Here is a 12,704-nt window from a genome sequence, read left to right as displayed (position 1 = left end):
TTTTCCCAGTTATTTTATCATTACCCTCAATCAGCTGAGCTTGTTACATTCTTTTTTCCTAGATCGAGTGCTGCACTGGTTGGCTACATTCTATATTCCCCTTTCTTTTTTTAATCCCCATTTGTAAGGTGACTATCCAGAGGAGCATGTGTCCCAGAGATGGCATGGCAGTGCTAGCGTAAACCTTAAAGCCTTCTTTTCTGCTTCCAAAGCCGTGCTGGTTCAAATCATTATGGAATGTCCTAATATTTTATATAATAAAAGACACTTTGGCCAGTGAACTGTCAAAATCGTATCATCAATAAACTCTACCACTAGATTAGAAAATTGCTTAACATCACCTAGAAATACTTGAAGACAGTAGATATGATTTGCTGAAAACGAGGCCAAAAATGATTAGTGCAACCATAAGGGAGAAAAATTAGACACATTTTTGAAGCCCTGCTTTTCAAAGAAGCTTCAGATGAGTAAGAAATGTTTGTACAAATAACAACAGTCTATAAGAATGTAGCTGTGTGGATATATTTCAAAATAGAAGGTCAGAGGCAAACTTCAAAATAGGACCTTTTTTTTTTTCTAAAACTACTTTGTACCCCCTAAAAGGGTGACTAAATAGAATATGAGAATAGTCCTGGTTTTCTGATTATAGAAAGAAATACATGGAAAGAACTTAGTAAATAAGGAAAGGTATAAAGAAAATAAAATTCAATGATTGACATTGTACCAATAATTGTATCACTTTTGTATATTTCTTTCCATCTTTTTTTTTTTTTTTTTAAGACAGATTCTCGCTTTGTCACCCAGGCTGGAGTGCAATGCTGCAGTCTTGGCTCACTGCAACCTCTGCCTCTCAGATTTAAGCGATTCTCGTGCCTCACCTTCCCGAGTAGCTGGGATCACAGGCACGCGCCACCACGCCCGGCTAATTTTTGTATTTTTAGTACAGATGGGGTTTCACCACGTTGGCCAGGCTGATCTCGAACTCCTGACCTCAGGTGATCTGTCAGCCTTAGCCTCCCAAGTGCTAGGATTACAGGCATGAACCATGCCGCCCAGCCTCTTTCCAGTATTTTTTTCCATTTGCACATATAAGTATGAATGTTGGAAGTCAAAAACTGGAAGCACCTCAGTGCATTTTGTCTGGGCTCCGGTCTGCGGTGGCATGGGAAAATTGGAGCTGGGTTAGGGCCCCTGTCTTCAGAGAGCTCCTCTCTCCTCTTGCCACACCCGCCCCTACTTGCCCTTTGTTGGTACTGAGTTGTCTTGCCAGTTATTACGCTGTCTTACCCTAGAGATTTTCCTGTGGCTGGTCTTCAATTAGAGTGAGAGGAAAGAAATATGGGTGTGGGGAGGAAAGATCATTGCAAAAGAGAAAGCTAGACCAAGACGGCTGAATGTTTCTAGAAAAGCAAGAGAAAAAAATACTGTTGCATTTTAATAGACAACTTCCGTGTCCACAGTACCTCTACGGTTCCTCTCTGGGGACTATGGGCAGTTGAGTTTACAGTCCTGGTAGCAATACAAAATATTGATATCATATTCTGTGTACCGTTTTGTGCCCTTTGATCAGTTATTTCATTTCAAAAGTCTTTTAAAGTCCTTCCACCAAAACATGTTTTTGATTGTTCCATAGTATCCAGTTTTATAGATATGTCATATGCATATATATTTAACCCACATTAAATTATTAGACATTAAGTTGCTTCTGATAGCTTATTAATATAATTAATACTACTATGAATATCCTGCACATAAACCTTTAAGAAGAAAACTTTTAGAAATAAAAATCCTGTGTCAAATATAACGTTGCCTTTAATTTTTGATACATGCTACCAAATTGCTTTCTGGACAGCAATTGAAACACACACCAGCCACATATGAGTGGGCCTATTTCATTGTACCTCATTGTGTCATTACATATAATCAATTAAAGGCATTTACCAGTTTGATGGGTAAAACGCTATATTGCATTTTGTTTTAACTTATATTTCTTGATTCTTACAGAGATAGTTTTTATATGCATTGTTTCATTTTAATTTCTTCCTCCATACATTTTCTGATTTGGGCTTTTGCATACATATTATCTATTATTGTATCCACAGGGTTTTGCTCGTTAACAGATCCATATATATTTCTTAATTTGTCTTTCATTTTTACTGTTATATATGATGTTTTTGATAAACGGATTTTTATGAACTCAAACGTGAACTTTTCTTTATATTTTTAATAATTGCATTTTATTTAAAATTGTAATTTATAAATGCTTTCACATAAAAGCAAGAAAAGAAATTATCAAGACAAAAATTTGCCTTCCTTATGTTTTTCTCTAATTTTCTATGGCTTCACTTTGTATATTTAATTTTTCTGTCTGTTATTTATTTTGGTTTTGAATATGAATTGAAGATCTAATCGTTTTACCTCCACAGCATTCTCATAATATTTCATATGACATTAGTTGACTAATTATTCCAGTTTCTCTGAGTTTTTTAAAATTATCTATTAGATTTTATATTCAAGAATATATTTTATATTCAAGTTTTTGTATTCCCGTTATGTATTTGTTAAAGTTTATGCTAACAGAACCCTACTACAATTATTGTTGTCTAGCTCTGTCCTTTACCCCTTGGGAATGTCTCCCTCATAATAGTACTTATATGTATGTAGGCTTTGATTTATATATGACAATACTAATCCTTCTCTGGATTCTGGAAATGCTTGCATAGTTTCTGTTGCCTACACCTGAAAAACCATTGATCCTTTTATAAATTCTGATAGAGTATATTACATAATACATATATGAGAGCTAAAGTGGGAATTATTTTCCTTTATAAAGGACAAATTAGGGATGGATGTTTACAAAGCAAAGTATGATGGCAAGCAAGTGGTCATGATATTACTATAGCTGTCTTGCTCAAAGGACAGAGATTTGGTTTTTAAAAGGAGGGGTGAATGGTGAAAGGATTACCAATGAATCTTCAGTGATCTAAGGTTAAACCTATAGTTTCTGCCGTCTACTATGTTCTATGAATTAAATATGTTCATGGAAAGTATTTATTTAAATCACAGTGTTCATTCAATTGTCCAACTGAATGATCCGTATGATTCTAAAGATGCTTTATTTATCCTTCTTTCTGATGTCAGTTAGAAGATGCCGTTTCTGTAAGGAATTAAGTAGGACTCTCAAGCTAGATCTCCTGCCTTCAAATTTGGCCTCTGACATCCACAAACTATAATCATCCTTTACCCTCTCTGTGCTTAGTTTCCTCACCTATAAAATGAAGATTAAAATAGACCATACCTCAGAGATTGTTATGAGTATTTAGTGGGCTAGTGTTTGTAAAGCCTTTAGAACACTCCCTGATACATACTAAATTTTATGTGTTCATTTAATATAATTCTCTATTTTCATTTTAGATCCTTAGACTTACAACTCCATCTCAATTGTTTAGTGATCTAAAAAAATGTTGAAGCACAATAGCAGAAATTATGTTAGAAACACTCTGAAATATTTTATAGTCTACATAGCTTTCTGGGGGAGGTCACTGAGATTTTTACAGATTGAGATACCTTAAAGTGTGGTTAACTAGCAGGTGAGCTTTGTTTTCCTCTCTTTAATGTGGCAAAAAAATAATAATAATAATAGGAATTCAGGAAACCAGTTGGAGCCAGAGCACAGCTACCAATTTCCAACTTTGCCGGTAAACAAAGATGTATTTTCAATGGACTCATGTCCCAACTTTTAAATCATTCATGTAATTATAAATGAGTTTTAAATTTCTCATTAAATTATGACTTTAGAAATGTTTGGTATCAAGTAACTACTGAGATCATTGAGGTAAACTTTTCATTTTTTACTAGAATAATGTATTTTTTTCTTTTCATCAATAGTATAAATGGATATAGTTTCTATTCACCTTAGATTATAAAGCTTCTAGTTCAGTATAGATCCTAAAATGACTCTTTAAACATCTCTGTGGATTGTTTTCTTATTGTTGGGGAATATGTTTTATCAGGGCTCCCCAGGGTGTCGAAAGTGGACCAGCACCGGTCTGTGGATTGTTTATTACAGTTTACGATGATTAGGAGTAAGAATTTGGAAATGCATAGCAATTCGACAGAGTAATTTTATGGCTGTTAATCTAATACTTTTCTTAATGGGATTTATATTGTTTTTCTAATAGCTCGATTTTATTTGTATTTAACAAAAGTACTGGTCTACAATGAATCAAAAACTTTGAAGGAAAAAAGGAAGGAGAGAAGGAGGAAGGGAAGGGAAGGGAGAAGGAAAGGAGAAGGAAGGGAGAAGGAAAGGAGGAAGGGAGAAGGAAGGAGGGAAAAGGAGGAAGGAGGGAGGAAGGAAGGAGGGAGGGAGGGAGGGAAGAAGGAAGGAAGAAAGGAAGGGAGGGAGGGAGGGAAGAAGGAATGAAGGAAGGGAGGGAGGGAGGAAGGAGGGAGGGAGGGAAGAAGGAAGGAAGAAAGGAAGGAAGAAAGGAAGGAAGGGAGGGAGGGAGGGGGGGCGGGGGAGAGAGGTTCCTCACCACAGTGGGAAGTACTGCCTTACCTGTAGCCAAATCGGAAAATGTTTTGACATGCTAAACGGATCATTTGATTGCTCAACAAATGCTTTATGTAATCAATCAATAATCAATCAATATTTGTGTGCAGCCGTTACCACCATGAATTAAATTAACAAGTTAGTTTTTAGATCTGTCTTCAAGTGAATTTGTGGTACATTTTAACTTTACTTAGGTCTGCTGGAGTTTTTGCGGGGGAGTGGGGAGTGGGTAATAAGGGAAGGCTTACATTTTTCTCATAGTAATTCAAGGGCAATATTCCGGGTTAGGAATTCCTTCTCTATGAGCAGGTGTTGACATTGTTTCTTTGACTGGCAACTTGGCAACTGTATTTGGCTTTCCTTGAAAACTCAGATTTCCCTCTTAAAAACAGATGAGGAGTCTTGTTTGTAAGCACACAAAAACCAGAACATTCTAAAGCTGCCATTCAAAGAAAAACAAAACCGAAAAAGACTGTAAGATCAATGTTTCAGGTTTGATTCCCTGGCCTATGATATGGAGACTATCTGAGCCACACATTTTTCCTCTGGGCATTTCCTTTGTCCCTATGGGTGTGAGCCCTGTGTGCTAACAAAGGCAGACTGGAAATTAAAAGATGAACATGACGCAGCTTTGAAAATCTCATCTCCCATGGCAGTATAGGAGTTAAAGCTCTTCCCCCTCCCCGCCCCCCGACTGTATGTACCAAATTTGGCCTGTGATTCCTTTGAATGGTATGAAAAGCAGCTGGCTGGGTGTGAGTCTCCTTCCTCTCTTCCTTTCTCACTTTAAAATATGCCTGGCAGAGATCCAACATTCCCCTTTCCCTGGCTTTAATCCATTTTACCCTCCTGTTCAGCTGACCAAGATTCCAAATGAAAAAAGCATTCCTTCCCAATTGTTAGGAGAGCCTCAGCACCAGCAGAATGTCAGACACGTATGTGGACCCCGAATAATGCATTGGGTCTTTCGCATGTATGTAGCGGGTTTTGAAGCTGTCTCTTTAGAGGCCCTTCAGAATTTTTTTTTTTTTTTAGCTTATCAAGTGATACATAATAGCAATTCCTAAGTCATTGATGAAGGACCAAAACACATATCTTTGTTCATAGACTTTTCATTGTATCAGGTTTTGTGAGCAAAACACGAAAGCACTTGAAATTCCATTAAAGTTACATTCATTTATCTAAAAAAGAGAAAGAAAAAAGCCATCTTTGGAAGTTTGTCTCTACAGACATCATTAAAGTGAGGATATGTACAAAACACATCTTACGTAACTCAAGATTAATGGCTAACTATTCAGGTGCAGATTTTTTACAGTGGGAGCTGATGCTTGGGGAAAAAAAATAAGAAAACATAGCCACTACATTAACTGCCAAGTTACTGTGCATAAAATAAATATAATATAGACGTGCCCCCATGTTTTACAAAACATCAGTTTCAATGCTTCTCAACACATCAATATTACCAACACTTAAAAATGCATTCAACTAGCCAATCTTAGGACAAGAAGACTGTGGAATTCCCTAATTTTCAGTATTTGAAGAAATAGGCATATTTTGATCCTATCACTGCTTTGTTCAAAAAGCAACCTCAAAAAGACCTTTTTTATGTTTGGCTTATAATAACCAAAACAATATAAAGCTTGAAGAACAAATAAATTTATTCTGATGTCTAGTTAATAAAGTCAAAGGTACCATTACCCACCTCCATAAATAAAAAATAATCACCACAGTGATGTTAGTAATTTTTATTTAAAAGTCCATTTAGCAGAGGGTTGCCAGATTTAGAAAATAAAAACAGAGGAACACAAAGTAGAATTGCAGATAAAAATACAATGATTTTTTATTTATTTTATTTTATTTTTTTTATAAGTATATCCCATGCAATGGTTAGGGCCATACTTATACTAAAAAATTATTTGTCGTTTCTCTGAAATCTGATGTACACTGGGTGAGCTGTATTTTATCTTGGAACCCTTGCCTATGATTGTTGCCACACTGTGGTTTGCTATGAAAAGCGTGGAAAGCCGGGTCCTATTTCTGGGGTCCAGGGCAAGTGCTGGGGTTTCTTAGCTCACTCCATCTGCTAACCTTAAAATTTTGGCACGTTAACAAGATTGGGAAATCTTCTTTTGCAGCAGTAGAATGCATTTATTAGGCATTTCACTTTCTTCAGAGGAGAGAGAGAGCTTACCCACCTGAGAAGAAGGTAAGAGCCAGCAAAAATAAGAAGAAAAAAAAAAAAAAACTAGGAAAACCAGAAAGGAAAAGAATTTTAACCAGGACGTAACATAATTAGGAATAAATAAGTTTAAAGCAAGCCTCTCCAAAACAACAACAAAAACAAAAAATGTTTAGGATAATCAGATCCTTAGCAAGCAAACTATAGTTTACAAGAAACAGAGACACCCATAGAAAGACAAATGAAAAAAATGACAAAGAAAATGTTGTATTTCTTCCACAACAAACCAGTTTTTTTTTTTTTTTAAGTCCCTATCAGGAAGTTAGACATTTTGTGGGGCAGCAACTTACTAAGACACCACATCTGTCTTTCTGGAGCCTGATTAAATGGTTGGCTTTACCTACAGTTGATGGTGAAAGCCTTTTTCCTTGTTTGGCTTACTCATGCCACGAGGCCCATCCTACTCTTCTGCTAAAATAAGATGAGCTTCCATGGTTTTTCACCTTTGGTGCTAATGATATTATCCTCAACCACATGAAAACCCACCTGGGATACTGTATAACCAGGAGAGACGTTCTCCTGACCTTCTATATCTGCATTTCCCAGGGCACTCTCTGCCAAGGTCTGATAGAAATGCAGATTCCTCGGCTCCTAGTGTTGCCTCCTGACTGATACTCCACATTATCCCACACTTCCCTCATGACTCTAACCCCAGTACATGTGGAAACCACAGGCTCGGAGGGTTGGGCTTGCTTGGATGGAGGAGGTACAAACAGTGGGCTTTATTTTTGTTTGGAATTGGGTTGTGGTTTTGGCTTCTCTACTGAAGAAACCAAAGGAAGGGGGAAGGAGATCACAGAAATGTTAGCTCTATGAAAAGGAAAGTGACGAGCCTTGTTGCTGGTACTATCAGGACAATCATGAATGTTGCGTTACATGGATTAAACTTTTTTTTTTTAAACAGACAGGGAACTCTCAGGAGAGGTGACTCTTTAAGAATCATTACAAATGCAAAAAAAATTTTTTTGATGTAAAGGAGTATCTGTATCAAAATTGTAAGAAAGAAGACAAAGAGAATGAACTCTTACAGTTTATAGACTGACATGGTGGAAAACTATAATTCAGGGCCGAAGTTTATTAACGCTGAACCTAACTCTAATTTTTATAAATAGAAAATTTACTGTTGCCTTTTTGTATTACAGATAAATAGTTGGCCCAGTTTTGAGCAAGGCAACATTTCTGTTTGTTTGTTTGTTTTTAGGAAGCACCCTCATTGTTGAAGATGAATTAATCATCTTGATGGCCTATTTCTTAGTAGGAAACAGATCCATTAGGTGTGTGATCCATTGAAATCAGGAATGAAATACTTAGGGAAAAGGAAAAAAGAAATGTGCAGCATGTGATAGCATGGAATTAATCTCCAGTATATGTAAACATAAACACACACTTGGACCTTGAAATTAAGAAAAAGAAAAAGGCAAAATATTCTGCCCTTCTTGGACTCAACGCATCCTTTAAAAGTTAATTTCTCTCCTTCCTCTTTAAATACTTTTGGGAAGTGGGTTTCAAATGTTATCCTCCTAAACTCTAGGGTTTCTCTATAGGGTCTTAGGAGTGAATCTGTGAGACTCAGGGGATTCCTCTTACCCATCCCTATCCTGATTCTAACCCCAATCCCATCCCCACGCCAGTGTCTGGACATAACAATAATTGTTTTATTTTAGTTGTTCCCTGCAGTTGCCTTTTACCAAAGACCAGTGAAGCTGATTTTCCATTTATGGAAATGACTTTAAAAATCCCTTTTAAGAAAGAAGTGCTGTGTGGCGGTTACTCGCCAGATCCACAGGCATCCCTTGTAAGTTCAGTGCCATGAAAGCTCAGACCATTTCCTTAATTTCTCCACACCTAAATGTCTTCATTTACATTAACAAATGGGGAGTACAACTCATAACTTACCTCATAAACAAGTTGGTTATGAGGAGTGAATGAGCCAACACGCCTAATGAAATTAGAACTGTTCCTAGTCCCTAATAATGAACTTCAGCTACTACTGTATCTGTTTCTGTACCTGGGCTTGGTACAAGATTTTATTTCAGTGAACATTCTACTGACTACCTTTAAAAAGTTTTTGAAAAGACAACTGATTTAAAACGGTATTTCATAATCTACGAAAATGGGTTTCTCCTTTTGTCCTTTGGCCAGAAGTCAAATCCCACCCCCTTTCCTCCATTAACCCTGAACTCTAAGCGTTAAGAACTCATTTCCCTCCCTTCCCCAGACCTGAATCTCCATGGTGCCATGGGATAAGGATGAGGATGATGTCATTATAGTTGTAGAAACTATTTCATTATAATCTTTTGTTACTCTCTTGCTAACTTTCTAAAGGGAAAAACATTTCATTAATTATCAAAGCACCCGGAACCCTTTGGGAGGTACAACTCCATATAAAACTATTATTATCACCCACATTTGGTGAAGTATTTGGGGATTAAAAGTGTTATGTAAATGTTTACACATGATTACGCTGTGGTCTAAGATTCATGGTGGGACAACATAGACAGCCCAGGAAGAAGCTTGAAGTTCCAGAAAGGCAATGATTTTTGTACAAGGTATGAAATGCTCTTTTAATTTTAGTCTAAAGACAGTTGCACTTCTCAAGAAAGTCATTCACAGCCATTAAGGAAAGTATCCATGACTGCTAAAGAGAAAACAAATCTAAACAGAAGGTTAGCTGCCTATCTTAAGATCCACGGGTCCATGGAGAACAGGGTGGTAAGAAAGGGATTTAAAACGCTGGGATAGGCGTTTGGAGTGGCAAAAACTTTCTGACAGTAAAAGCAACCTGCTTCCAAAAGCTGTGGGAGCATCTTCCCCTCAGGAAAGAACAGAGACTCCCTTTCTTAGAAGGCTCTGCTTGAAGGGAAGAAGTTGGGACCCTTCCTCCGGGCTGATGCTTTCAAGTAATAAGGACAGGACAAAGCACTGAACCACAACATGTTTCCTTGTATTCTTCCCTCTTCCTTCTTAGGGAAGTGTCTGGCTGGTGCAGGTATGTTCTTAACACTCTTAACATTGCAGAAACTCTCTTTGCAACACAGAGGGAAAAAAAAGACCTAAATCAGAGCCTTTAGCTGGTCTCAGTGTCTGGGCGTAATAATAATTGTTTTATTTTACTTATTCCCTGCATTTGCCTTCTACCAAAGACCAGTGAAGCTGATTTTCCATTTATGGGAATGACTCTAAAAATCCCTTTTAAAATAAGTGTAAGAAAAAGAAGAATTTAATATAAAGAAAGACTATCAAGTAAAGCTCGTGTTGCAGGCAGCTGCACTAGAAATCTTGACGGACTGGCCAGCCAAGGTCCGGAAGCCACTGGACCAGATGATTTCAAGGTCGGCTCCTTCCAGGATCCTGAGGACAGGAGGAAGAGCTTCAGCTGCAGAGGTCTTAGTTCCAACCAGGACCCTCCAAGCCTAGAAGCCTCTGCTTAAGAGGCAGTATGTATGAAAACAAGAAATCAGTACAGTCCCAAAGAACCCATAGAGGGGGAGAGGGATAAGGAGACAAACTATGAACAAACAGTACAGGAAAGCAATACTGCCCAGATATTTTAAAACATCTCTCATGCACAGTTTCAAATAATTATTGGAAGGATGTTTGGTTTTCGATAAATGACAAAAGATACACAAGGTGGTGAGGGGTGGGTTGGGGGGAGCCCATACCCTTTTCTCTTCATGTTTAAAGAGATTCTGCATTTCCTCCTTCATGTTATTTAAAAACACAAGAAAGCCAGCAAAGGGTGGGGGAGCAGTGTAGCAAAAAATCTCTGCCAGAAAGCACACAGTAAAGTCTAGCTTGTTAGCAGCCCTGTTCCAAATTATTTTTAAAAAACAAATCCTAACAGTAACGTAGTTACAGCCTCTGAGGGTAGCTCTAAGCCCAGTGTCAGAGTCCCAGAGCCTAAGCCACGAAACAAGGAGGAAAGAAAGCTAACCAGTCTCCTGCCAGGAATAAGAAAAGCAAAATCTCCGAGGCAGGAGAAATACCCCCCAAGGAGGCGAAGGCTGCAGCTTGCAGTAATCTGTGAATGATTGCTGGTAAAGTCCAGAGGCTTCAGGCTTGATCTGTGTTTGTTCCCAGAGAAAGCCGAGGAGGACGGTGTTAATAAAGAGAGATTTAAGTGAGAGCTGTGCTTGGAATAAAGTGGGCTACAAAAAGGTCAAATTTGATCAGTTGGAGCAGATTACCGGGGCTTTAAAAGGTGGTGTGGAGCTGGGGTGTGGAGCTGGGAGTCGGGTGTGGGACGGAGGAGAGCGCAGGATTGATTTGCGGGGTGGAGAGAAGTCAGGAAAAGTGCGTGTCAGCCCGGGAAGGAGGGAGCCGCGGGGCGCCAGGGCCCGGCCTGGGTCCAGAATCCTCCGTCTGTTCCCCAGCACCCCATCCCCGCCTCCTCCTCTCCGGACTCGCCCTCAGCCGGCTCCTAGACAATGGTTTCCTTGGTCTCTGACTTGGATCCTCTGAAAAACTGGAAAGTTTTAAGGTAGGCCTGCTTTGCTTTCTCTCGCATCCTGGTTTGAGTTCACAGCCAAGGCCCTGCCCCCGCCCCACCCCTGTGCAGAAGGGGTTGGGGTTGCTTGAAATGCACCTTGTGGGGTTCAGGCATGAGCAGATCTGCTAGTGGGAAGACTGTTCGGAGGCAGTTGTGTAAGGAGTGGCCTGTGAACGTGAGGTCCTCCAGTTTCACCCCAGGAGGGAGGTGGGGCTGCCTTGGCAATGAGGGAGGACAATCTTATTTAAATGACACCAGCCAACTCGCTGGAAGGAGTCCTCATATTGAATTTTGGGGCTTCAGAGGGGCATTAAAGGTGTGAGATGGAATGTGGTCAACTTTCTGGGACTTCAGGTAGAAAAGCGAAATTTGGCCAGGTGCGGTGGCTCACATCTATAATCCCAGCACTTTGGGAGGCCAAGGTGGATGGATCCCTTTAAGGTCAGGAGTTTGAGACCAGCCTGGCCAACATGGCAAAAAACCCTGTCTTTACTAAGAATACAGAAATTAGCCAGGCATGGTGGTGGGTGCCTAAAGTCCCAGCTGCTTGGGAGGCTGAGTCAGGAGAATCGCTTGAACCTGGGAAGTGGAGGTTGCAATGAGCAGAGATCACACCAGTGAACTCCAGCCTGGGCAACAGAGTAAGACTCCATCTCAAAAAATTAAAAAAAAAAGAAAAAGAAAAAAAGAAAAGAAAACTTTTCCAGAAGGCCTTATTAGGGTCCTTGAAGGGTCAAGGGAAACTTGGTCTCCTCCTCTGACCTCTCCCCTACCCCCATCCCCACCCCCAGGCCTCACCTGATGGTGAAACTGAATGGGCAGAATGTGTGACATAAAGTCTTTTTCTGAATGCTCCTAAAAAAGTGAACTCTGACCTCCTCATCTCTCAGAGGCCCAGAAAAATTAGAACACAAGGAGCTAGAAAGGGCAAAGTTCATGCACCTTCTCTAAGCTGACTCCCTTGGCAGAGTTAATTCTTGGGCTTCACTGACTCTAAATGGTATTTCCTAGCAAAAGCATTTTTGGCAATTTTTGAAATATGAAAATGTTCAATTGAGGGATTTTTTAAAAAGTGGTTCTGCTCAGTGTCATGTCTTCCAAATACCTACCCCAAAACATGGCTTCATAGGAGCTAGACCAGAACCCAAATAAGAAATACAAATGAGGAGAAATGTGCGGATGTTACTGGAACTTCTTTTTCCTGACATTTATGTTGTATTAATTTGCTAAGCTTTTATTTCCTATTCATGACTTCTGTCTTCATGTTTGTCTGATTCTGTTATTTTTAAGAATAAGATTATAGAAAAGAGCAAATTTAAAATTGCCAATATCCATCTTAATTATTCTGTTTTTAAAAAGTACTGTATGTCATTTTCCAGAACTTTCCACGGATGCTTTTTGCACATCAGGTAGTATGTGCT

General features: G+C 39.0%; 1 protein-coding gene across 7 annotated transcripts in view; it reads left to right on the top strand.

The window, feature by feature from the left end:
• CELF2 (CUGBP Elav-like family member 2) overlaps positions 1-12,704 on the top strand; it is an 861,437-nt gene that overhangs the window by 315,141 nt on the left and 533,592 nt on the right. For 2 of the 7 annotated variants that reach the window (XM_017944484.3, XM_021943921.2), the window contains exon 1: positions 11,062-11,274. The exons of 1 other annotated variant lie outside the window; for it this stretch is intronic. In XM_017944484.3, coding sequence (XP_017799973.1) covers positions 11,222-11,274 — 53 coding nt within the window. In that variant the 5' untranslated portion in view covers positions 11,062-11,221. Of the gene's footprint in view, positions 1-11,047; positions 11,275-12,704 lie in introns of those variants that run through there. 4 more of the 7 variants (XM_031652715.1, XM_009213961.4, XM_017944483.3 and 1 more) reach the window with 4 other exon arrangements.

The sequence above is a fragment of the Papio anubis genome, chromosome 11, assembly GCF_008728515.1.
Source record: "Papio anubis isolate 15944 chromosome 11, Panubis1.0, whole genome shotgun sequence".
Taxonomy (NCBI): Eukaryota; Metazoa; Chordata; class Mammalia; order Primates; family Cercopithecidae; genus Papio; species Papio anubis.
This window is presented reverse-complemented; position numbering and strand designations above follow the sequence as displayed.